General features: G+C 35.2%; 5 protein-coding genes across 5 annotated transcripts; 1 reads left to right on the top strand and 4 right to left on the bottom strand.

Moving 5' to 3' along the window:
* Positions 1-2,532: 2,532 nt before the first annotated feature.
* On the top strand, positions 2,533-4,235 carry LOC143460397 (histone chaperone asf1b-B-like). The gene is made up of 4 exons (XM_076957887.1): positions 2,533-2,806; positions 2,949-3,064; positions 3,232-3,408; positions 3,479-4,235. Exons 1-4 carry the CDS (start codon positions 2,698-2,700, stop codon positions 3,839-3,841), a joined length of 765 nt encoding a protein of 254 aa, XP_076814002.1. The 5' UTR covers positions 2,533-2,697; the 3' UTR covers positions 3,842-4,235.
* Positions 4,050-7,105, bottom strand: LOC143460396 (trafficking protein particle complex subunit 13-like). The gene is made up of 10 exons (XM_076957886.1): positions 6,952-7,105; positions 6,563-6,679; positions 5,796-5,911; positions 5,572-5,696; positions 5,367-5,484; positions 5,167-5,297; positions 4,743-4,932; positions 4,502-4,602; positions 4,284-4,431; positions 4,050-4,214 (listed from the first exon to the last, which is right to left on the bottom strand). Exons 1-10 carry the CDS (start codon positions 6,989-6,991, stop codon positions 4,125-4,127), a joined length of 1,176 nt encoding a protein of 391 aa, XP_076814001.1. The 5' UTR covers positions 6,992-7,105; the 3' UTR covers positions 4,050-4,124.
* An 851-nt stretch (positions 7,106-7,956) lies between these two features.
* LOC143458936 (uncharacterized) lies at positions 7,957-12,081 on the bottom strand. The gene is made up of 15 exons (XM_076955847.1): positions 11,938-12,081; positions 11,520-11,627; positions 11,288-11,362; positions 11,114-11,179; positions 10,949-11,023; positions 10,653-10,727; positions 10,507-10,563; positions 10,177-10,251; positions 10,029-10,112; positions 9,861-9,935; positions 9,562-9,645; positions 9,389-9,454; positions 9,244-9,318; positions 8,965-9,030; positions 7,957-8,179 (listed from the first exon to the last, which is right to left on the bottom strand). The coding sequence occupies exons 1-15, from the start codon at positions 12,023-12,025 to the stop codon at positions 8,100-8,102; spliced, it is 1,149 nt and encodes a 382-aa protein (XP_076811962.1). The 5' UTR covers positions 12,026-12,081; the 3' UTR covers positions 7,957-8,099.
* A 2,071-nt stretch (positions 12,082-14,152) lies between these two features.
* Positions 14,153-17,960, bottom strand: LOC143460223 (uncharacterized). The gene is made up of 15 exons (XM_076957653.1): positions 17,817-17,960; positions 17,399-17,506; positions 17,167-17,241; positions 16,993-17,058; positions 16,828-16,902; positions 16,533-16,607; positions 16,375-16,443; positions 16,077-16,151; positions 15,929-16,012; positions 15,766-15,840; positions 15,456-15,539; positions 15,283-15,348; positions 15,138-15,212; positions 14,872-14,937; positions 14,153-14,419 (listed from the first exon to the last, which is right to left on the bottom strand). Exons 1-15 carry the CDS (start codon positions 17,902-17,904, stop codon positions 14,340-14,342), a joined length of 1,161 nt encoding a protein of 386 aa, XP_076813768.1. The 5' UTR covers positions 17,905-17,960; the 3' UTR covers positions 14,153-14,339.
* A 1,227-nt stretch (positions 17,961-19,187) lies between these two features.
* Positions 19,188-23,520, bottom strand: LOC143459872 (uncharacterized). The gene is made up of 4 exons (XM_076957179.1): positions 22,367-23,520; positions 21,936-22,100; positions 21,694-21,792; positions 19,188-20,642 (listed from the first exon to the last, which is right to left on the bottom strand). The coding sequence occupies exons 1-4, from the start codon at positions 22,532-22,534 to the stop codon at positions 19,866-19,868; spliced, it is 1,209 nt and encodes a 402-aa protein (XP_076813294.1). The 5' UTR covers positions 22,535-23,520; the 3' UTR covers positions 19,188-19,865.
* Positions 23,521-25,585: the final 2,065 nt, after the last annotated feature.

Genomic DNA, 25,585 nt, shown 5'->3' with positions numbered 1-25,585 from the left:
GAAAACCGTATTGGCGCCGGCGCCATTTTCCTTAGTTATTAAAACCAGAAAGTTTGACTTGGACAGCAGACCATTGAAAATATGCCTCATCAATCATGTTTAGGTTTTGGTATAGCTTAGGTCGCTAGGTGTTGTCTTTTTAAAACTAAACGATTGTTACTTTTTAAGACTTTTTGTTTTGTAAACGTTAGCGAACGAATGGCTCGGTAGCCGAGTGGTGGAATGTACGGTTCCTAATTTGATAGTGTGCAGCGATAAAACGGAATAACCTACTGGAAAGCGTGGTACCTGCACGTACGAGGTTCATCAACATAAACGCCGAACATTTTTGTTATCTTCCCGACGCTTTATAATAAATAAATAAACAAAGAATTACCGATTCTAGTGCACAACCAAATGACATCACAATTTAAGTAGAAAATTTGCGGTCTAGTATGCAAATGCATCCTGTGGTTGTGCACTTCTGCACTAGACTTGAATCCCTGGCAAACTTCAATCACTTCCAGTCGCTATGAAAAGTTAGTATGATAAGCCAAGAGATCTCTGGCTTGGCAAAGAGCAAATATCATTACACCACTGGTGTAAATATCAGCTTCAGTCGGTTTGTATTTCATGGCAGCTGCGCACTCGAGATAAATTTTAAGCAAACTTTGACTTCACACACTTGACTGTAACATACTTTGCCGACTAATTGTTAATTACATTTAACTTCACACGAAAGTTTGTACAAATGATGTGTAAGCATACACCTCCATTTTTCATTTGCGGTACCTAAGGGCCAGACTGTATGGCTGTTTTCAGCAAGATCTCGGGTGCGCCTCACTGTAGCAATTTGCTTATACAGTACCACTACCATTTTAAAAAGTGACCGCAAACGCAAAGTCTACACAGCTTATTAATATATATATTAAAATTCATAAAAACATATTCATAGCTGAGAAAAAATCACATGCAGCACTGTGAGAAATGTTTAGGATCTTCGAAGCGTTACCAATTGATAAGATAAGAACTGATGAAAATTTATAAGGATTACAGATAAATCAAATCTTATAATTTATAGTTGCAAGTGTTGAAATTGCTTAGAAATGCACTGGAGAAAGATTGAACTGGTGCACACTTGGATACATAAAATACAGACCAAAGCTTCAGCCTTTGTGGTGTGGCATCACAGTGCAAGCTGACAGCTTTCCAATCAAGGCAATTGAGGTCCCAAATAAGTAAATTACGGCGCTATTGTTCTGTCACAACATATAGTTTGACAGCATCTCTTGTTTCGAAATTATTTGCACAAAATACTTACATTAAGATGACCTCAAAATATTTTCAGGGTAATAAATTATTATTGAAAGTTGAAACTATAACTATTATGATGTCATAAAATCGCGTCATAATAGCTTATGTGCAGTGATAAATATTGTGTAAAATTTAGTATGGCGCTAACCCTAAATAATGTTACTCGTGTTCTGTGTTCGATACCCAGTCCTGCTACCGTAGTAGTGCCCTTAGGAAAAGCATTAAAATAATACTTGCTCCTGTTCAGTGTACAGTTCTAAATTCAGGGAATACAGTACGATATAAAATATTATAACCAAATAAAAAATGTATGATAATCTGAACTTGCACAAAGGCTAGTTTCGTTGCCGGGACTCAAGCGATGAGGGATCATCGCCGGGTTTAAATTGTGTAAAAACTTTTCTAAATCCGAGGAAAAGGGTTATAGTATCATCCAATACTATTGACTGCACGGTAACACTTTGTAGGCCTATACGGTATGCAATACTGCAGAGTTTGGCAGAGCCATATAGGCACTATCAATACTTTTCTTGAGCCACAGTGGTGCACGGTTTGTAGTTTTGCATTTAAGACTTGGACAGAACTTCTGCGCACTCAATTTATAATTGATTCAAAGATAGCTAAGTCAAACTGTGTATATCACACTACATAAGTGTGCACTTTCAGTACGTCTAAGCGTTTTTTTGTACCTGTCAAGTGTCATTTTTGGTTGTTTGGCCCACATTTTCTGAAAATGGCCATACTCTGAAGTCTGAATGGTATGATAATAATTTTACTTTGTTTGTGTGACCTAATTGCCTATCTCTAATAAAATATGCTGTGCAAAGTAACCTCTACAAACATTTAATTACGACATATAACTGTAAAACAAATATTTTTGCCAGAAATCTAGCATCATCCTTCTCCGAAAGCTGTATTTGTGTTAGTAATAGGGTGAGCTCTAAAAGCATTATCTACTGTAAATCATATTTCTTACCTTTACACTGCACAGAAGATTTCAATATTCAGTTTCTAGCGAAAAAAGAGCCTTTTAACTTTTTAAACACAATTACAGTTAACAATGGATAAAGAAAAAACAGTAATGTCTGAAACTGAAAAAAGAGATGTAAGATTAATGTGAATAAGTGCTAAGAAAGAAGTGTGCAAAGTAACCACAGTTTACGGTACCAATGTTACAAATTATTTGGCAATTTGTTGAGTATGGTTGGCTAGCAATAACAAGATTTAGGCAACTAAATGCATGCCATATTTGTTTTTAGGTCGCTAAGTCTATTTTTATTTGTCTGTAATTAACAGTGACTTTGCTGTTAGTTGAACTATCTACCCTGATCAAAAATAAGCTTGTCGAGAAAAACATTTTTTGCTCCTGGCTAAGGAGACTTCCAACTAATTTTCCTGTTGAAAATGGCAAAGGTGCAAATTGTTGATGTAGAAGTCTTGGATAATCCATCCAACTTTTATAATCCCTTTCAATTCCAGATTACATTTGATTGTATGGAAAATTTAAGAGATGGTAAATGGTTTGTAGAAATAAATCTTATTCAAGCAATTGCTATTGGTTTATAAGTATGAAGGTGGTACAGTTATGTTTATGTAAGGTTGAATGGAATTGTTTAGAAAGTAATGCTTCTACTCACATCCATTTTCCACTGTAGATTTAGAGTGGAAGATAATCTATGTCGGATGTGCAGAAAGTGAAGCATATGACCAAATTTTGGACTCAGTTTTAGTTGGTCCGATTCCGGCTGGCAGACACAAATTTGTTTTTCAGGTAAAACAATTATATATCAACTTATGCAATACATCTAAATTATTATCAGTGTTTGTTAGCTTTTGATGTTTTAGACTTGGGTGTGCACTAAACTTTTGTTTGCAAATAGCAGATTTATGTTTTTACACTACTATCCATCATCATTGGAGTTTTATGATGTATTTCAGGCAGACCCACCTAAACCGGAAGGTATTCCAGACCAGGATGCAGTGGGTGTTACAGTAGTCATTATTACCTGTACATACCATGACCACGAGTTCGTAAGAGTAGGATATTATGTTAACAATGAGTATTCTGATCCAGAACTTCGTGAAAATCCACCGGAGAAAACAGATTTTTCAAAGGTAAGGGGTAGAAGTTCAAGTATAATTTTGTTATAAATGTTAAACTAATGTTTTTTTTTTGTTTTGCCAGTTGGTTCGGAATATTCTCAGCAGTGCACCTCGCGTCACCCGTTTTACAATAAATTGGGATGATAAAGAAAATTCCTATTCAGATGCAGGTGCTGCAGCGTCATCAGATTGTAAACAGGCGCCTTCACCTCCTCCTGGAGTCACTTACACAGAGTCGATGCTTGAAGACATACATCAAGCTCTCGGTGAACCATCTAAGGAGTCTTTTACTGCAAATCGAGACTCCAGTGGGCCTTTATGCTCTTCCGTGCTAAACTCCGATAATATTTCGAGTAATCCACAACCAAGCAACAATGGGAAGTCCTTCACGCCATGTTTAGAAAATTCAATAGATGCAATGGAAGCTCAAATGCTGGTTGAATGATAAATGTTCGTCAACGTTTCTTCTACGGAATAACCATTCTGCTACATTGTTGATAGCAGTGATCAGACCTAGTCTGCATATTGCCTTTATTGTTATTCTATGTTCCTCTTTAGTATTTCAATTGTTACTTTTTGCTTGCACCTGTTTTAAATTCCATTTACATGATGTTCTGTGAAGCTTATTTTGACACACATTAAGGCTTATACCATCCTGCGATAACCTTTTGTATTTTGGATGAAACAGCAGAAAATAGAATATTGCACAAAATTAAAAAATCTCAATGCTAACAGGATAAAACCAGAATTTGATGAATGTCATCGTATTCATATGTCCTGCTCAGTTCTGTGTCCACAATGCGAAGCCCTGATATTGTCTAATAAAAAAATGTAATATATGGGGTGTCCAAATGAAGATTAAATTTTAGTAAGAGACTACATTGTACCTGCAAGCCTGGTGAAATAGGAATCAGACTCATATTTAATTGTAAAGAATCTTTTGATCGGAGAGGGTCCAGCTTATAACCAGATACGCCTTGCCACAGAATGTCTGTCTGATTCTCATAGTGCACCATTAATTGCTTCGCTCGTTCACTAAATATTAAATTTAATCTCATGCAATGCGAGTGAAGTTACTAAAGTATTACTGTGAATGATAACTTACCTGTAGTTAGTTATTTTGCATTTCAGATAGAAACTTTCATTTATCTGGTGCGTGTTTGGAGCTGACTCAACTTCTAGCCTTATGTCTCGTTGGTTCATCACCTGGGAAAAGGTAAATTGTGAAATCAAAAGCTGGATCACAAACAAGGATAATGCCAACCTACTTTGATAGAATGCTGGTGACCAATTTCTCTGTTTTGTATACATAGTAGTTGTGTTATACCTAGAAAAAACATGCTTACCGCTCTTTGCAATTGGCTGGTTTGTAGCCTTCCTTTTTCACCAAGACTTGATTTCCAAACAATATCAAGTTTGCCAATAGCACTTGCTGCATCCGTAAATGCTTGCATTTTGTTCTCTGGCTTAAGTTTCAACCAATACAAATACTGCCAAACTTCAGAGGGCTTCATATAAGACTGGCTTCCAAACACACTTAACAAAAATCACACGTTTCCAAACTGGCATTTGGAGTCATAGACCAAATGTCTTGTGTATATTATATTAATAAAGTTAACTTATTTAATGCAAAGCAACAATATAACGCAGTTCATGAACTACTCTTGTATAGATCAGATATTGCTATGATGCCTGTTTCCTGAATAAACTTATATTTTCTTGAGTATAATTTAGTCTAACTCTAAAACATCAGCTCCCACCAAAACATACCTTTGATTGTCTGAAACTGTATTCAAAGCTTTTACAGTATATAGAGGTGATGGATCTAAATTCACTTTCTCCATACAAATAGGGGACTGCATGATGTTCTGAATTTGTGTTTCCAAATAAACTTCATCACACTGAAACAACAAGTAAAATATAATTTTACAATCACACTGTATTATGCTTTGGCAATGACAGGAGCACACCTTAATGTTGTAAAATTTCGTCTTCACTTCAAGTGGCTTCAACACTTGAAATTTAAAAAACTTTCGAAAGCTTTTTATGTCTCCATCAGGCCTCTTGTATGAGACAACACACACCAGGCTGTAATAAAATAGCTTGTTGACTTCTCTGTCCATGATGAGGATTATAATAAAACCGAATATATTTAGCAGAGCCTTTTTAACTTACATGTGAGGGCCCACTTCTTTCACTTCATGGCTTACCACTTCGTCTAGAGAATTATTATGTTGCAAAACTGTAAGTGGCGCTGTATTTGTAAGAGTAATACGCTGGGATCCAGTTTGCAGATCAGCCTAAAATTTTATCAATGCCAATTTTATTATTGAACTTATGAAAGATATCAAACCTCTTCACACAGTATTGATTTTTTGTTTTTCAGAAGAGTTTTTTACCTTAAGCGATACAGTCTCAACATCATTGCCACTTTCATTGTTTACACTTAAATAACTCACAAATGTTTCCCCTAGAAATATATTTCCGAAACTTTGAGGTAAAACCAAAAGTTCACCTGAAAAAAGAGAGAAACAAACTTATGAACTTCAAACTCATGTTGTCAGTGGTCATTAAGTAATCAAACAAGTTTGCAAATACTTAATATTATCGGATTATGCATCATACGGTTAAAATAATTCTAACTTTACTCGGGATTTGTGTTATCATTTTCAAGCTAATTGTTGCTCTAAGAATGTGCTGCATGGACAATTTTTCAGTTCACTGGAGCACTTACATCAAATAGGTTGACACAAATGGAACCCGATTTGATTTCTATTAGCACCGAACGAGAAACTTTTATCAATGTGTTGCTGAATTTATCTTGCAACATTAATGCAATCGCTAAACAATTTGCTTTGTTTCAAAAAAATACACAGTAAAGCTCGTTAACTCTATTTAGCTAAATTTAAAATTTTAGACATGTTACACAACTTCATCGGTCCCACCTATTAAAACACAGAAAAAACTACTCAAAGCACTTGAAATTTTGATTAGCATAGAGTGGTTAAAAGGGCACAAGCCTATTAGGGTTTGTATTGCATCAACTCTATCATGTACCTACCCAGGCTATCTTAAACTTCATATTGCACAAAAACTTCAATTGCACACTAGCCTAATTCAGAAAACACCGAGTTCTGTCACATTTGAAGTGTATAATTTAATATACCTGTCCCAAATGATGGAAGATCTTCTAGGCAGTAACCAAGTGGTTTAGATGTGAGGTCGTGGTCTTCAAATAGAATGGGAAATGATGAAACAATAGATGGTTTTGTTAAACGCATCACTGCAATTAGTAAGAATATACTTTAAAAAAAATGTAAATATGCAATTCCGAAAATTTTTTAGATCAATAGATTTCTTAAACTATTTTGGAGTACCGGTAATCAATTTGACTGCTGGAATAATTCTATTGAACATTGCTAATTCTACTCTGGGCCTAGATTTCAAAATTATCCGGTTTCACAATTACAGTATAAGAATCAATAATGAATGAATAAGTAAATTGGTCAAACTTCAGAAATATATAATTTATAGATATCAAATGCATGCAAATACCTCGTAGTACTAACGGATGTTCTCTGCCGGAGCTTTCCATATCCAGTTTTTTTCCGGTAACCTATACAAGACAACTTAAGCAGATTCTGCCAGTCAAAACATTTACGTGATCCAAATCTATATCAAACCAAAAAAGATTGAAATGAAGGATCTAAAGTAAAAGTGAAGTCAGAAATCACAAATTGGGTACCAAGGGTCTAGTACACAAATGCATCACAATTCACAGGGTTGTGCACTTCAGCATAAAACCCAAGTCACCCAAACATAAGAATAATGCAAAAATTGATATGCACCACCTTGACTATTAAATATAGTATCATAATATTTATCATCGAACTGAGGAAAGTCTTTGCACGACTTAAACTCAGCGATGAATCCTCCCAGCTCGAACCCCAGTTGGTCATTTACTGAGCTACTGTGGTCTGTCCATATTTTTTTTATTTTTTTGTCTTCAAATGTCGATTATCCAATTTGGAACTGTTAACCTGGTCCACTGAACAGTGGCAAGAGTCCTTAACGCCTTTCCCAAGGCCAAGGGCAGCGTAACCCATAAATAAGCCCATTCTGCCCATTCTGCCGCAATCCCTGTATTGCGTCACTGAATAAGTCCAAGTTTGCCAACCTGAGAAAGATGGCCATGAATCTACTTGTTCTGTTCGGGTCTACATACATTTATGAGCAAACATTTTCGACCATGAACATTAATAAGACAAAGCTGCGTTCCAATCTATTAAGCAATCCGGCCCGCCGACCGAAGAAGTTGCCCGCCCCTGTAGTATACTGTAGTTCTATTAATTTGTGGTCGAACATCATATAACTGATAAACTTTTGGGGAATAACCGGAAAGAGGGATCGGTGTTAAATTAAAAGGTACTGTAGTAGGGGAAGTGTAAGCCCAAGTGGGACCGATGAGACGATTAATAAAAGGTTGTGCTTTCGGTGAAGATGTGCAAATAAACGAATATAAAAAGTTTATTGATAAAAAGCAAACAATATAAACGCATTAAAATAACAAGGAATTTAATACAAAGTTAGACCAATAATAAAAGTGAAAACAATCCGAAACCATCTGACAACACATTTCGCATCGCCCAGTGAAATTAAGGCGCTCATTAACAAAGTGATCTAAAATGATCCATGCGCGTTGGTTAGTGTCGGCGGCGTCGCCAAGGAGAGCATGGAAAGAGGCAGGCAATACAACGTCTCAATTTTGATCTTTTGCCTTTCTCTGTAGGAAAAAACAAATTGCTTAAAAGAAACATCAACGTAACACCAGTGGTATATCAGGGTTGCCATACCGTCCTTATTTCTACGATTTTTCCTTATTTTGAAGGTCTGTGTCTTAGAAAATATTTTTGTCCTTTTTTCTAAGAAATGTCCTTATTTTCACATGCGTCCTTATTTTTAGGGCAGAGGTTCGTATTTTGGGCATTTTGACACCTTTAGTATACCATTTTGTACCAAAGAGATACAAAAATTGAGAACATCCAAATAGTATCTCGTTTTTCATTTTTGGAACATTGATTGCCTTCTCCTGTTGTGCACTGTTTAAGGTAGTATTTTTCCTTTGTTTCTTGTTCGTCCTTATTTTTGAGTCCAGACCGATGGCAACCCTGGGTATATAGTTTGTATCATTTGGGGCCGGGCTCTCAATAAAACAAACTCGTGCATAATACCCTGCATCGGCGTTAGCATCGAATGCCATTGGACAAATCAATGGTCCTTGCTCTTGTTCAATGGTGCTGATGAACAGTTTCAAGTTTGATCAATACCATTTTAAACACCAAAAAAGTGATCTATATGAATATATTCATAAAAGCAAGGTCTGTAAACGGGGCTCGAGCAGTGAGTAATCATTGTCAAATTTTTGTCCACCATAAACTCTCCTCAATCCGAAGACAAGGACCACGATTTGGTTACGCAAAGCGTACTTTGCTTTTGAAGAATATTTTCTAAGATATGTTAAAGATTAAAATCAAACCAATCATCAACAAAATGAATTTAAACATTTACTTTTATCGTCGAGAATATTGTCGGGAAAATGACTCACGTTATCATCGTCAATATGATCTTCATTACCTAAAACCAATAATTTAAGTTATAGACCTACTCGATAAAACTACCAAATGCTTGTAGTTTTGCAAAAGCATTTTTGAAAATGTTGCGTCTCACATACGCAACTAAATGGCAAGCTATGTACTGTACAATGTACATATTCTGTTTATAATGATTCTGCATGCGCGTGTGCTAATTGCGACACGACCAGTTAGCAGACGCGTTCAAGATACTAACTCTGTAGCTGATGGTCTACAATTGTCGCATCAAGATGAGATCCGAGAACATTTCGTCTAATGTCTCCGTTAGTTTCTGTCAATATATGTTTATTAAAAATAAAGACATTTCTTAAGATTTCAAATAAAACTGTAAAATCTTTTACCTTTGAGTTGAGTAACTTCAACGTTATTTGACGAAGAAATGGCTCTGTCAACGTCATTGACGTATTCTGCATAAAAGTAGTTTGATTAGATGCAATAATGCCTTGCATAACTTGTATTTGTACGCATTATTCGTAAATCTGTTTAAAAACACGTGTATGTTATGTTAACTCACCGCCAATTACTTCGGCTGAAACGTCGTTGGAAGTTTCGGCTTGTGACGTTTGTCCACGTTGATTACTGGTAGTGAATGCTTGGTCTATATATGTAACAAAAATATAAACTATATAAGCACTGGCTGTAAATAGCCTCACGTCTATGGCATATATATACTGTATGGGATATTTTAATCAGTTTCCAGGAAAACTGTTAAGAACTTTCAGTCTGTATATAGGTATAGAGGTCATTAAGACATAAGTTTTACAAAGAATTTCCTTTTTTACAATATAGTGTATGCGACCGGAATATACTAACTTTGCAATTCCGAGACTTCAGTTGTGGCATCAAAAGTTGTTTGGAGAACACTTTCTTTGTCGTTTTTCTCAATTTCTACAGATGAATACATGGTTTGTTAAAGTAATATAGAAATGTAATTATTACTGTAGGTTTTCTGTACTGTAAAACAATATCTAGGACCATTACCTTTTGGAAATTCAGGACTTTCAGGACAAGTGATTGTGAACTTCTCGTTCGAGGAAATAGCATTTAACATGTCGTTGACGCAATCTGCATGAAAGTAGTTGGATTTTGACATTTAGTTGGATATTTTTGTGAAGTTTTTGATGCTTACCGGTAACGTCTGCTAGCAAGATTTCGTCAGTAAGTTCGGTTTCTCCACATTTTTTCTGTCTTGTGACTAGCTGGTCTGTACATTAAGTGGATTTATAGTAATAGTCGTACATAGAACCATGCATTAGCCCATACAAAGCATATTATTAAATCAGTAAAGCAAAACAATAGTAGAATATTGCGGTAGGTTACAGTTTAGCAAAACATTGTTAAAAATTCCGCGTCATCAATGCCGTTTTAAGCTGGATAGATTAATTATGAATAATTCTACAATCAAAATTGTGTAAAATTATTGCTGTGTAAATTTCGTATGGAGATACATAGTCATTACCTTCAGTAGAAATGACCGTTGCTTTTTCTTTGTCGGAAATGACGTCGTTGATGCAATCTGCATAAAATTAGTTCGGTTTTTACTTGTTAGTTTTGCTCGTTTTACATTTAGTTAGGTATTTATTTATGGGGAGTTTTGATGCTTACCACTAGCGTCTGTTAGCAAGGTTTCGTCAGAAAGTTGGATTTCTCCACATTCTTTCGAAACGGTGACTTGCTGGTCTATACATCAAATAGATTAACTATAATACAGTTGTAGAAGATCAGAATTGTTCATAGCTACGGTATATCAACCATAATTAAGTGAAATGATAGTAAAATGTTGGCTGTAATTACACTTTTCGAAATATATTGTTGAAAATACCGTATCAGATATGCTGTTTAACAATAAGCTGTATATTGTACAACAATAATAAAAAAATGGATTCGACGAAAATACTAACTTTGTAATTGAGATATTTCAACTTTGTCATTAGACGATGCTTTGAGAAAATCTGGTCTGAAGTCGGTCATAATTTCTGTACAATTTTATGTTTTGTTAAAGTACCACAGAACAGTACCGGTACCGTGTCATAGATTTTACATAAAACTCTTTGAAGCCATAATACCTTCGAGCAAAATGGTCGCAAATCTCTCCGCCGAGGAAATCGTGACAATCATGTCGTTGACGCATTCTGCAAAAATTCTTTTCATTTAGATTATTATTACTGTATTGTATTTGATGTTTGTGCTCAATATTTTGCAAGCCTTTGAGCAATTGTATTTGCAATATGCATTCTTACCGGTAACTTCTGCAAGTAGCAGCGCGTCATTAGTTATTTGCGTTTTCAAAAGCGTTGATCCAGCTGTATCTTGGTCTATAAATCAAACAGATTAAGCAATAGTAAATATTGGAACCTTCATAAGTCGATTTAATCAACAAAAAATGCCGCACTCGCACTATGTCGGTAAATAAATAAAAGGTAGCATTGTGTATTATTTCAGGGTAAATGCGTCCATGAACTTCTGCAGTACCTTTTTGATCTCCACAGTCGGCAAGTACAGGACAGCCTGAAGGCGTCAGTGTAGTTGTCTGCCGGGTGTTCTCCGACGAGGCAGATTGATCACTTTCGATCGCCAATTCTAAAATGTGCCGGTTAAGTCAGCAACTTTTACTCATAAATTACAAACACAACTCTGCCAAATCACTTGCTCCACAAAACGTCAGCAAATTTTGTCTTCAGTTATAATTTGGAATTAAATTTACTGCAACTGTACCATACTCTTAAAGCATTTCATTTCGAATAATTATACAGTATATAGATATAACCTTGATTTTTGTAACTTAAACGTTTAAAATCTGTACTGTACCAATTATATCGATCATTATACACAATTTAGCTATGATTATTTCTATGATTGCATATAACGTTATTATACAAATATACTTTACCACATTCATCGTGACTATTTGTAGACGCCAGGACACTTTCTCTCCGTTGCCGTAACGTTGAAGATGCAACCATGAAGGATATCCACATTTTATATTGAGGAGTTTAGACGAGAGTAAAAAAATATTGTATTGCAAATGAGCAATCACAAGAGGAACATGCAAAAAGTAAATAGTTTTTTATCCGTTTACTACCATCAATAAAAATTGATTGTTGATTGTTACGTCACAAAAACTTGTAATTGTGATCATTTACAGCAGGGTGAAATATTTACAAATCCTGTGAGCATCACCACGACAAATACAGTTTATTCAGGATTTTCAAACGTTTACTTCAACAGTCATGCAACCTATTCTGGTACGCCTGGATTCACTTCCATACGCGTTCAGTTGCAATAAAGCGTGACGTCACATTTGATTTGGCAAGTTGAGGCGTATTATAGCCTGCGCCAAAGTTTTTCACAAGATTTTTGAAGTTTCTGGCAACATGGCCCGTAAAATACAACATCTACGCTTAAATAAATTCATTTCTCATTGTGAAATAACAAACACCGCTATAACAATGTTAAAAACTGAAAAAAAACCACATTACAAGATAACTTGCGAAAGCTCGTGTATAAGAATTTGAAATTAAAAATTAAAAGTTAACCCTACAGAGTGCCACGTTATATTCAGTTTTTTATAATTATTGTAATTTATAGTACCGTCATGGACAAAAAGTGCTATCTTCATACTATTACTACAAAAGTAGTTAACCAATGCTCATCTAGAACCAGTCTATAGTTCTATTAATATGTGGTCATACATGATCAAAACTGATAAACTTTTGGGGAATTACCTGAAAGAGGTATGGGAATGATGTGGTATGATGGTAGCTTTATGGATGGCCTAAGCTAAGCCAAGTTTTACAGTCTTGACTCCGAAATGATTGTCTTTGACTCCGTTGCGTTTACTGTCTCTATATTGCTTCTTAAATCAACACCAACTTCATAAAGTTTAGTTGTTATATTGTCCGAATAAGTTGTATAGAATTAGCAATATTTACACCATGATCCCACTTTCATAATAATTCAGTAATAACTTCAATTTAGCAGAACAAGGGAAATAACTCAGAGAAGAGAGAATTTCCAAGAGAGCGATTTAAATCCAACACTTGTTTTATATACTAAAATATTGACCAATGAGCGAGTGCCAAATTAACTGCTATCACACGTGTACATGTGTCCATGTTATTCTAAGCTTTTCATCACAAAGAATTCAAATCGATTTACACCAGTACAGAAAACCACTTGACACACTTACTACATCACATGTTGGTTTGAAACTACGATTGTGATTAAAGATACTAGAACAATACCTTGCTACCATAAAACCACGTGTCGCATATATTACACGTTATCTGAACGTTTCATCAAGTACACTTCAAACTTTACGCCGTGAAAACAATGCTACTTGAAATGCTTATATCTGCGTCCAATATGTCAGTTAGAAATACAATTTGTTTGAATAACAGAATTTACCAAGTGTAACACAGCTGTCTAAATATTCAATTTTATCTAACTGGAGAAAATGCAAAAACTTATGCAAATGCCAATTTATATAACTAATTGCCAATTCTATCATGATCCCACAGAGGGATCAGTGTTAAAAGGTGCTGTATAGTAGGGGAAGTGTGAGTCCAAGTGGGACCGATGAGACGGGGAAGGCTGGGACTGAAAAGACGAAAAGTGTTTAACATGATTAACTTTTTCTGTGTAGTTTTGTCAAGCAGTAAAATGTGGTTTTTCAAATATTTAATAAATTAAAAAAATATCCTAAAATTTAACTCCAGAATATTTACACTATTACTAATATGTTTTACAGTATATTCCAACCAAGAAATAACTTGAATAGTGGTCAAACGGCAACGAAGCCTATATATAGGCTACTATTCCTTAAAATTGATAAAAATTTTGTGACTCGCACCGCACGCATTATATATTAACCTAGCCTACCAAAGTAGATCATTGAGCAAATCATCTGCACCAGTTCAGTTCGGTTATAAAAGTTATTGCTGATCTGGCAGTTGAGTTTCACCTAACAGAGATATTTATTTTCAGAAGCTAATGTCGTTACATCGTTTGGAAAATCAGTTAGCATTAGCATCGTCTTTTTGTACTTTCTATGAATCTCATAAGAATAAAAGGTTGTGCTTTCGGTAAAGATGTGGAAATAAACGAATATAAAAAGTTTATTGATAAAAAGCAAACAATATAAACGCAGTAAAATAACAAGGAAGTTAATACAAAGTTAGGCTAATAATAAAGTGAAAACAATCCGAAACCATCTGACAACACATTTCGCATCGCCCAGTGAAATTAAGGCGCTCATTAACAAAGTGGTCTAAAATGACCCATGCGCGTTGGTCAGTGTCGGCGGCGTCGCCAAGGAGAGCATGGAAAGAGGCAGGCAATGCAACGTCTCAGTTTTGATCTTTTGCCTTTCTCTGTAGAAAAAAAACAAATATTGCTTAAAAGAAACATCAACGTAACACCAGTTGTATGTAGTTTGTATCAATTGGCGCCGGGCTCGCAATAAAGCAAACTCGTGCACAATACCCAGCATCGGCGTTAGCATTAAATGCCTTTGGACAAATCAATGGTTCTTGCTCATGTTCAATGGTCCTGATGAACAGTTTCAAGTTTTATCAATACCATTTTAAACACCAAAAAAGTGATCTACCGGTATATGAATATATTCATAAAAGCAAGGTCTGTAAATGGGGCTCGAGCAGTGAGTAATCATCTTCAAATTTTTGTCCACAACAAACTCTCCTCATACTTAAGACAAGGACCACGATTTGGTTACGCAAAGCGTACTTTGCTTTTGAAGAATATTTTCTAAGATATGTTAAAGATTAAAATCAAACCAATTATCAAAATGAATTTAAACATTTACGTTTTTTGTCGAGAATATTTTCGGGCAAATGACCCACGTTATCGTCATCAATATGATCTTCATTACCTAAAACCAAACATTGAAGTTATACTCGATAAAACTACCAAATGCTTGTAGTTTTGCAAGAGCATTTTTGAAAATGTTGCGTCTCTCATAGGCAACTAAATGTCAAGCTAAGTACAGTACATATTTTGTTTATAATGATTCTGCATGAGCGTGTGCTAATTGCGACACGACCAGTTAGCAGACGCGTTCAAGATACTAACTCTGTAGCTGATGGTCTACAATTGTCACGTCAAGATGAGATCCGAAAGCAGTTCGTCCAATGTCTCCGTTAGTTTCTGTCAACATATGTTTATTAAAAATAAAGACATTTCTTAAGATTTCAAATAAAACTGTAAAATCTTTTACCTTTGAGTTGAGTAACTTCAACGTTATTTGACGAAGAAATGGCTCTGTCAACGTCATTGACGTATTCTGCATAAAAGTAGTTTGATTAGATGCAATAATTCCTTGCATAACTTGTATTTGTACGCATTATTCGTAAATCTGTTTAAAAACACGTGTATGTTATGTTAACTCACCGCCAATTAATTCGGCTGAAACGTCGTTAGAAGTTTCGGCTTGTGACGTTTGTCCATATTGATTACTGGTAGTGAATGCTTGGTCTGTAATTGTAACAAAAATATACTATATAAACTATATGAGCACTGGCTGTAAATAGCCTCACGTCTATGGCATATATATGCTGTATGGGATAATTTAATCAGTTTTCCAGGAAAACAGTTAAGAACATTCAGTCTTTATATAGCTGGTATAGAGGCCATTAACACATAAGTTTTACAAAGAATTTCCTTTTTCACAATATAGTGTATGCGACCGGGATATACTAACTTTGCAATTCCGAGGCTTCAGTTGTGGCATCAGAAGTTGTTTGGAGAACACTTTCTTTGTCGTTTTTCTCAATTTCTGCAAATGAATACATGGTTTGTTAAAGTAATACAGAAACGTATTTATTACTGTAGATTTTCTGTTAATCAATATGTAGGACCATTACCTTTTGGAAGTGCAAGACTTTCAGGACAATTGATTGTGAACTTCTCGTTAGAAGAAATTGCATTTATGATGTCGTTGACGCAATCTGCATGAAAGTAGTTGGATTTTGACATTTAGTTGGATATTTTTGTGGAGTTTTTGATGCTTACCGGTAACGTCTGCTAGCAAGGTTTCGTCAATAAGTTCGGTTTCTTCACATTTTTTCTGTGTTGTGACTTGCTGGTCTGTACATTAAGTGGATTCATAGTAATAGTCGTACATAGAACAATGCATTAGCCCATACAAAGCATATTATTAAATCAGTAAAGCAAAACAATAGTAGAATATTGCCGTAGGTTACAGTTTAGAAAATTATAGCTAAGCTGGATAGATTATGAACACCTATACAATCAAAATTGTGTAAAATTATTGCTGTGTAAATTTCGTATGGAGATACATAGTCATTACCTTCAGTAGAAATGACCGTAGCTTTTTCTTTGTCGGAAATGACGTTGTCGATGACGTCGCTGATGCAATCTGCATAAAATTAGTTCGGTTTTTACTTGTGATTTTTGCTCGTTTTACATTTAGATAGGCATTTTTTTATGGGGAGTTTAGATGCTTACCACTAGCGTCTGTTAGCGAGGTTTCGTCAGAAAGTTGGATTTCTCCACATTCTTTCGAAACGGTGACTTCCTGGTCTATACATCAAATAGATTAACTAATACAGTTGTACAATATCATAATAGTACATAGCTATGGTATATCAACCATAATTAAGTGAAATGATAATAAAAAGTCGCCTGTAACTACACTTTTTAAAATGTATTGCTGAAAATACCGTTTCAGATATGCCATTTAACAATAAGCTGTATATTGTACAATAAAAATAAAACAAATGGATTCGACGAAAATACTAACTTTGTAATTGAGATATTTCAACTTTGTCATTAGACGATGCTTTGAGAAAATCTGGTCTGAAGTCGGTCATAATTTCTGTACAATTTTATGTTTTGTTAAAGTACCACAGAACAGTACCGGTACCGTGTCATAGATTTTACATAAAACTCTTTGAAGCCATAATACCTTCGAGCAAAATGGTCGCAAATCTCTCCGCCGAGGAAATCGTGACAATCATGTCGTTGACGCATTCTGCAAAAATTCTTTTCATTTAGATTATTATTACTGTATTGTATTTGATGTTTGTGCTCAATATTTTGCAAGCCTTTGAGCAATTGTATTTGCAATATGCATTCTTACCGGTAACTTCTGCAAGTAGCAGCGCGTCATTAGTTATTTGCGTTTTCAAAAGCGTTGATCCAGCTGTATCTTGGTCTATAAATCAAACAGATTAAGCAATAGTAAATATTGGAACCTTCATAAGTCGATTTAATCAACAAAAAATGCCGCACTCGCACTATGTCGGTAAATAAATAAAAGGTAGCATTGTGTATTATTTCAGGGTAAATGCGTCCATGAACTTCTGCAGTACCTTTTTGATCTCCACAGTCGGCAAGTACAGGACAGCCTGAAGGCGTCAGTGTAGTTGTCTGCCGGGTGTTCTCCGACGAGGCAGATTGATCACTTTCGATCGCCAATTCTAAAATGTGCCGGTTAAGTCAGCAACTTTTACTCATAAATTACAAACACAACTCTGCCAAATCACTTGCTCCACAAAACGTCAGCAAATTTTGTCTTCAGTTATAATTTGGAATTAAATTTACTGCAACTGTACCATACTCTTAAAGCATTTCATTTCGAATAATTATACAGTATATAGATATAACCTTGATTTTTGTAACTTAAACGTTTAAAATCTGTACTATACCAATTATATCGATCATTATACACAATTTAGCTATGATTATTTCTATGATTGCATATAACGTTATTATACAAATATACTTTACCACATTCATGGTGACTATTTGTAGACGCCAGGACACTTTCTCTCCGTTGCCGTAACGTTGAAGATGCAACCATGAAGGATATCCACATTTTATATTGAGGAGTTTAGACGAGAGCAAAAAAATATTGTATTGCAAATGAGCAATCACAAGAGGAACATGCAAAAAGTAAATAGTTTTTTATCCGTTTACTACCATCAATAAAAATTGATTGTTGATTGTTACGTCACAAAAACTTGTAATTGTGATCATTTACAGTGGGGTACAATTTTGTTACAGAATAATTTTCAGTTTCATGCAAGTTGAGTCGCAAATTGCAAGAAATCATGAACTTATATTTTGTTTGGCAAATCGATGCGTGTATTCTGCGCCAAAAATTTGGACAAGAATAATGAATTTTCTCTTACTGCTGTCTACAAAATACCAAAATTTGCATCTGTGTAACTTTATTTCTCCTTGTGACATAATGAACACTGCTGTATCTATGTTACAAACTGAAAAAATATTATTGTATAATGCATAAAATGGAATTAACGATAATAATCGTTCATCAATTTTATCCCTACCCTTCAAAGTCTTTGTGTCCTACTAATGATCATTAAAAATGTCTTAAAAATGTTAGGATTCGTTTAGCCCATTCCCCATACTATTGTAACTTTCGCCTGTATTTTTAAATATAGTCACCACCTCATCTTTAATCGTTTTCGTTTTATTAGCATAAAAGTACTTCAGAAATGATTTATCATTTTTTACTCAAGTTGTAGCAAAATAGCCACAATATCTACTATGTCCTGGTGCAGTAGTGTAGAAATATGTTTTAATTGGGCGTGTGTTTTACGTGTTACAGTTTACGACTCTGGTATACAAATCGTTTAAAGTAACCTGTCGAGTAAAATAACTACACCATAACTGGCTTTAGAAAAATCCGTGGTGGTCAACAAGAACTTGAACGAACAAACTGACAGAATCCCGGTTACATAATAATCAGTTGACTGTTTCCTCTTTCTTGGTATATGTATCATTTGTATTTATAATTGTTCAACGTTTACTAATTTTATTTCTCTAATGAAGGACCATGCGTTGGTCCAAATCTATACTACAGCTATATATTCAAAATTACAGCTGGTGTTTTTCTTGCAAATAAACGAATTATTATGAGTCACTTTGCATTAGTCGTTACGCTGGCAGCTACTCTACATGCATGATACCTAAAGTCGACTTCATTTTTACCTAAAATGCAATGTTTTTTTAGCAAAGATATACTGATTGAGAATTCAGACGTAGAAATTTATCCGCAGACATATTTTGCACATAACTTTTGTAGATATTTGTTACTAAAGGCATTCTAAGCATAATTTTATTTACAGTATTTTGTATACAGTACTAGCAAGGCCAATGATATAAACGAGAAAGCGAGTATCACACCATAAGAAGGTCACGCAGGCCGTGAGCTAGAGCTAGCAGCTACACCGCTACACAAATGGCGGCCCGCGGTTCGAATATCCGGACCTTTGGATAGTGAAGGCCGGATTTCGTCCGTCTCTCAAATTAGTATTCTAGACAAATTTTTTATCCCAAAAGCTAGCGCTTTTTGCCTTACCTCGAAGGCATTAACTTTTCGCCAACTGTGTAATTGACGATCAAGCTGTTATTTAGCTGTATTGCAGCTCACACGTGAGTTGCCCTAGTTATCTCGTTCGAAAGATTTGGTTCGTGAAAAATGTTTAACGATCGCTTGTCATTGCGATACCTATCCTGGTAAAACAATAGAATCAAGGCTACGAAATGGCGACGAAGCCAGGTTTATAACAACACCTAACTTCGAAGTTACTGGTTTAGTGAGACGTTTGAGCTTTATTATGGGAAAATAGTGTGCGCTCTAGAAATTCAAAAAGTGGTTTAGTAATAAATAACCAATAGGGCAAAGGCGCTACTATTATAATCTCCACGCTAATAAATGCGATTAATTAACATTTTGACATTGACATTGACATAAATTGATTTATTGCGTTACAACTACATTTCTCAAAAAGCTATATGATACATTAAACTTCAGTTATCAACTGTTGTTCTTGCTTGATAAACAATTGCCGCCGGTCCCATGGCCGTTGTGTGTTGTACAAATTTGTGTGCCACTTTATAATCACTAGCAAAATTTGCACGTGGCGGTGGTGGTGGCAAAGGTTTGTTGGAGTATTGTGATGGGTGTGGATTTTTATACACGCTTGATGGATGTTGACTTGGCAACTCCTCGTTAGAAAGCTCTGTGCAGCCACCGTAGGAGTGTCTTTCCAGTCGGGATTGATTGGTTTGTAAGGGTGGATTCGAGTGGCGATGCAAAGACATTTCAACTCCGGTACTTTGCTCGTGTTCAGGATGGTTGCACATGAGACTAGAGCTGTGTTGCTTGAGGCATGTTTTGGAAGCATTGGAAAATTTTTGCTTTGCGTTTAAAGTCTCTTGTCGGTATTTCTTTTCCATAGTTTTGATGCGCCAAACAGATGCCGCTCTTGTCATGGCGTTATACGAAGCAGCGGCCTCTCCAGATGGATCACTGAACGCGGTGGCGGAACGCCATTTCAGGCTTTGCTGGATCGGTATCGTGGTCATTGTTTGAACAGACTTATGTCGCATTTTTTCGCCAGCTGAACGATTTACGTAATCAACGTAAGCCCTCAAGGAATCAAGTTCTCCTTCCACTTGGCAGCGTCTAACAATTTCTTCATCCTTAATCTGATTAGCAAGTTTTGTTTCCTTTCTTAAGTTGTAAATAATCTGTGACTTTTCCCGACACTCTTCGATCGCCTTCTCTTTCATGCTGCTTGCCACCTGAATCGAAATCATTATTGCTAGCTGGTTTACACAAGGGATGGGTCAAAGAAAAAAAAACAAAAAAGAATATTTTCAACGGGATATTTTCAACGGAATATTTTCAACTTGCTGTGGAACATGCAAAACACGGCCAAGTTATAGTAGTTGGCTACAAAACAAAAATGTTATTTTAACTATCATTTTCTTAAAAACAAATTTAAAACCATATAGCCTACTAATTACTCATTATCGGAGTTGAGTGTTGGGAGTTACGACTCATACGTAGAACGAATTCAAGAAGCAAAGCAATGGAAAACATCTTATATAGTCAAACTTTTCGGTCGACTACAAACAACCAGCTTTTTGTTTTTGTCTGACTAATAACATGTTTTCTATTGCTTTGGCTCTTGTATTCGTTCTACATGCCTTATACTTATAATAACTACAATAAATGAAGATTACAGTTAAAATCATCTTATTTTAATTGCGCACCAACTCACACCTCAAAACAAATTTGTATTTACGGTATTATAAAAATACTGTTGGCTATTGTCTCTTATCACCCTGGTTTAAAAAACGACGAAGACAAACTATACGGACAATCTACATTCTAGAGTCTAGAGTCTAGACTTAGAGTCTAGAAGAATTATTAATTTATTATGGACAAAATGGCACGCAAGAACAGACAGACTGTCCAATCGAGATGCACAATAAGCTTATAAAGGTTATAATACTTCTAAAAACGATCCGGTAAAAATAAATGGTTGTATAGCTGTACACCTAAAACAAACATAGGCCATTTTGTCACGTAATAACTGGCGTAATGAGGCTCCTTATCAAGATTGTGCACTATGTTCAAAAAGTACTACCGGATGTTGCTGGATATTTTTCAAAATTCGTTATTTACAATCTGAATTCTAGAAAAACGCAAAATCTGGCCGGATTTGTTTGGTCCGGCCCAACCATACAGTTCACATTTTACAGCATACAAATTTCGGCAACAAAAATTAAGAACTTTAAAACTATTTACACAAGGCCAGGTTTAAAGTTTTCCAACTTATTTCTTTACCTGTATGAAGTTAGTCAAGTTATCCACTTTCGTTTGCAGTTGAACTTTTTCTTTCTTAAGTAAATCTATTGCTTTTGACAATTCACGTACTTCACGGTTCTATGCGAATAAATTAATTATGATTCTTTTGGCAGAACACAAAGCAAGGTTGAACACCAGATAAGCAGCATCGTTAACGTATCAACAGTAAAAAAATTCAAGAGCCAGTATAAGGCGCTTTGCTGCCGTTTTATCTATCTTACCTTTCCATCCTTTTTCCGTGATTCAGACTTACTGCTGATTGAAGGCGATCTCGGAAATCGTTGGTTGTCCATGGTAAGTCTTCGCACTTGGCTTCGAAGTTCTTGCACTTGCTTTGTGTTGATTATTTCCTGAAGCTTGAGCTTATCTCTCGCTGCTTCTTCTTTCTGTATAGATGGGTTTAGAAACATGTTAATGGGAATTGCTAAATCGAATTTCGAAGTAATTTTTATACCGAAACTTTGACAAGACTGTCAACTACAAAGTCTTGTTTTGTTAAGAGGTAGAGCGAAAGATCTTGACACAGATATTAGAATAACACAACGTACCGTAGTCTATCACGGACTATTTGTATATTGATTTGAAAATATGTTCTTACCGATTGTAAAGAAAACCAATGCGGAAGTGTTCTATATAAAATTCTCCTCCTTACCATTAATGCCTCGTTTCTTAGTAGCGTTAGCTCCGTAATCGTATGTTTGTTCTCCTGTATCTCTCCAGCAGGTGGGTATTGAGAGCTGGCTAAAGCATTCCCTATCAATGGCACGTTATTATCGGTCTTCCTCCGACTTGGGTTGTCACTTTGAGACTTACTTTCCATTTTGTTTAAGTCTTAATTTGCGTCTTTGTGAATCTCCACTTTCAACACACTTAATTGTTTCTAGTTATGCAAGTTTTTCTTTTTTCTAATTAATTAAATAGGAGCAAAACAATTGTATTATTCCAAGACGTGTACCTATATTACGTCTGTTGCTGGATCCTGCCTCGTAACGTTTGCCGAAAAGATTACAAAGTGTTGTCAAGAGAACGTTGTTATCATAAAACATTTTTGTTAAAAAGATACTGTCATTGGCTAAAGAAAATATATTTGCTCTTAAAATGCGCAAAAACAACTCGCATTAAAACATACAACGTCAACTCGTTGTGCTGAATTTTTTGTTTTGTACCACTAAAAAAACTGTTGCTTGGATTTGAGAGTGGACGAGGATTACCTAAAACAACAAAAACTTTTCTAAGGCTTCTGACAATAGCTCAACTCATGACGGTAAAATTGTCATATATAAATTAAGCAGCTTTTTAAATCACAAATAAATACTGTAAGTTATGAAATTCCGCTTAAGGAGCTCGTGTGATACGTGCCATATTTTTAGTAGATATTAGGTTGACAAATGTTTGCTGAGAACCAATCACATTTTATGAAAATATTGGTCGTACAAAGTGACACACAAGCGATTAAATGTTCTATGTTGAAAAGAGCTTGATAGATCATATTTCAAGTTACGATAATGTACAATATAGCTTCTGTGAAGAACAAGTGACGATAGCTGGTGCCATTTCACCTAATAAATAATGCACAACTTCGTTTTGGTGTCGAGTTTTTCCAAATTACATTGCAATCAAATTTAAATAGGCCAATTTGATCCGATAACCGCAATACAACAGAATTCTACTAAATAATCCACAGCAACAGGTTTTGAACTTAAACCAAATAAATAAGGTTAAGGCAGTTAATCTGACTTAATCAACCATTCAAGTGTAAGCCTTATTGCTGGATTACTTCTTATATATGCCTTAACTGATTGCAGCTTTGCGACGAACAACCTCGCAAGCAGCTGACAATTGACGCCTTTAATTTTAAAGGATATATGGACTAATAGTCCATACGTTTTCGGTCGTCATGGCGGGTACTAGCTGTATAGTAGCCTGTTGTTAACAAATCCTCAAACAAGTATATGGCAACGTTAAAACATGGCGCTGTAACTTCAGTAATATGTTAGTATCTTTTGAAAATCTTCTAAGATAAATATTTGAACTTGATAGTCATAAGCGGTTTTTGTTTAGCGTTCTTGGTAGTAAAACATCTTCTGTGTTCTGATTGGTGGACTTTGTTAGTCAACCAACAATATTTACCGCATTGATTTATGATTTCAGCTTTCTTCAAATCAAACTTTGTGACAGTTTGACGAAGAAGAATAGTGGCCAAAAGAGCGATGATAAAACCGATAGGAAGTTCCTATTTATTTTTTTTGTTCTTTTTGTCAACCTTTACATCTATTTGCTGACAAGAAACAAATGATAATTAATTAGGCCACACAACCAAACTACGATACTAGCTTTAAAACAATAAATTCCGTTTTTTTTGGAATCGTTTTAAAGTTCCGAGCCTGTCTTCGACAGAGAGCAACTCACAAATAGACCCACTTAACTTTAAAAATATATCACAGGCACATTAAATTTACCCTGACACATTTTTGGCATAAATTTGAAATCGATATCGGTCATGTGGTAACTGAAGAGAGGAAAGGAACAAAATGGACAGCGCGTGTTCTTTACCAATAAAGATAACCCGCCTCGCTTTTATATTTATAATGAGATTTCATTTAATTATGACCAACCGTGACTGTACAACCTCAATCAAACATAGAGAAAATTCTGTAATTTAAAAAAATGATGCTATTCCGGTTAAACAAGATCTTTACCATTAAATTTTAGTAATCAGCGTATTTATCTTACGGTGATAAATAAGCGGAGATATGTCTTAACGACATAACTTTTATTTCCCGTGTAAAACAGCACGACATATAACTTTCGTTGTTAATTAAAAAGTTTCCCTGACCTATGAATTATTCAAGGTCGATTTACCATATAATGCAAACGTCAGTTTCGTTTTTTTGTCGTTTGGTTTCATACATTTGTCACTTTGCAATCGACAAATAGATGTATTCATTCAGAAAGCAAGTGCAAATTATTTTTCGCTATGTAGCAATATAGACGTGTCATAGCCTATAACAGATTTTAAGCTTTATCAGCGTTTAAATGAGGTAGTTTTTGCTCATAAAGGACAATCAAGCCCACTGCACGTTTGATATTAAGGCGTAATATATGCCACTTGTCTGTGAATCTTATCAAAACCCGTTGCAAAAAGCCAATAATTTTATTTTTTAAATATGCTGAAGACATTGAAAGCGGGTGGTAAACGATAACTATGCTATGGTTTGCCGCTTTTGTCCCCACACGCGATAAACGGAAAATCAGCTAGGGTGTAGCTCAGGCTGATTTTCAATCAATCGATTATATGGTCTATCTGTGGGAAAGGTGTTTAAATGTTTATTCTCAAGAAATCGCAGCAGAATATCCCTAAAGAGAGGATATTATAAGTATTATGGAGACAATGTCCAATAAACTTGTGCTAGGAGAACAGCAAAACATGTATTGTATCGTATTTAGATATAAGTATTGCACACTATATATAGTAACAGATGTAGCTCATCCGCACGGAAAAGCTCCGTCAATACTCGGACAAGTTTTAGCATCATGCGAGATAAAGTAATATTTAAACTGTAGTTGACTGAGGACTTAATGCTTTTCAGTTTTTTGATCAGAAATGAAGAAGGTAATAGCCTATTCGCTTTAAGGTCGCCTGCGTTGATTAAACATTTCCATGAAAGAAGTTAGGTCTATTGAAAGTTAAGTGATAAATAGCATTTACGTGTAATACAAACAGAATGCTTGTTTGTCCTTACGGTATAAGCAGCAAACGAATTTAATTTAAATAGATTGCTTGCAAAAATCTGTTACTATAACTGCCTTAAAAATTGAGTAAGATTAACGAAAATATCTGTGGCAATTTTTGCGTTAAAGCGATAACATA

Source organism: Clavelina lepadiformis, chromosome 5 (assembly GCF_947623445.1).
Source record: "Clavelina lepadiformis chromosome 5, kaClaLepa1.1, whole genome shotgun sequence".
Classification (NCBI taxonomy): domain Eukaryota; kingdom Metazoa; phylum Chordata; class Ascidiacea; order Aplousobranchia; family Clavelinidae; genus Clavelina; species Clavelina lepadiformis.
The sequence above is the reverse complement of the archived record's forward strand: the minus strand, read 5'-3'. Positions and strand labels throughout refer to the sequence as shown.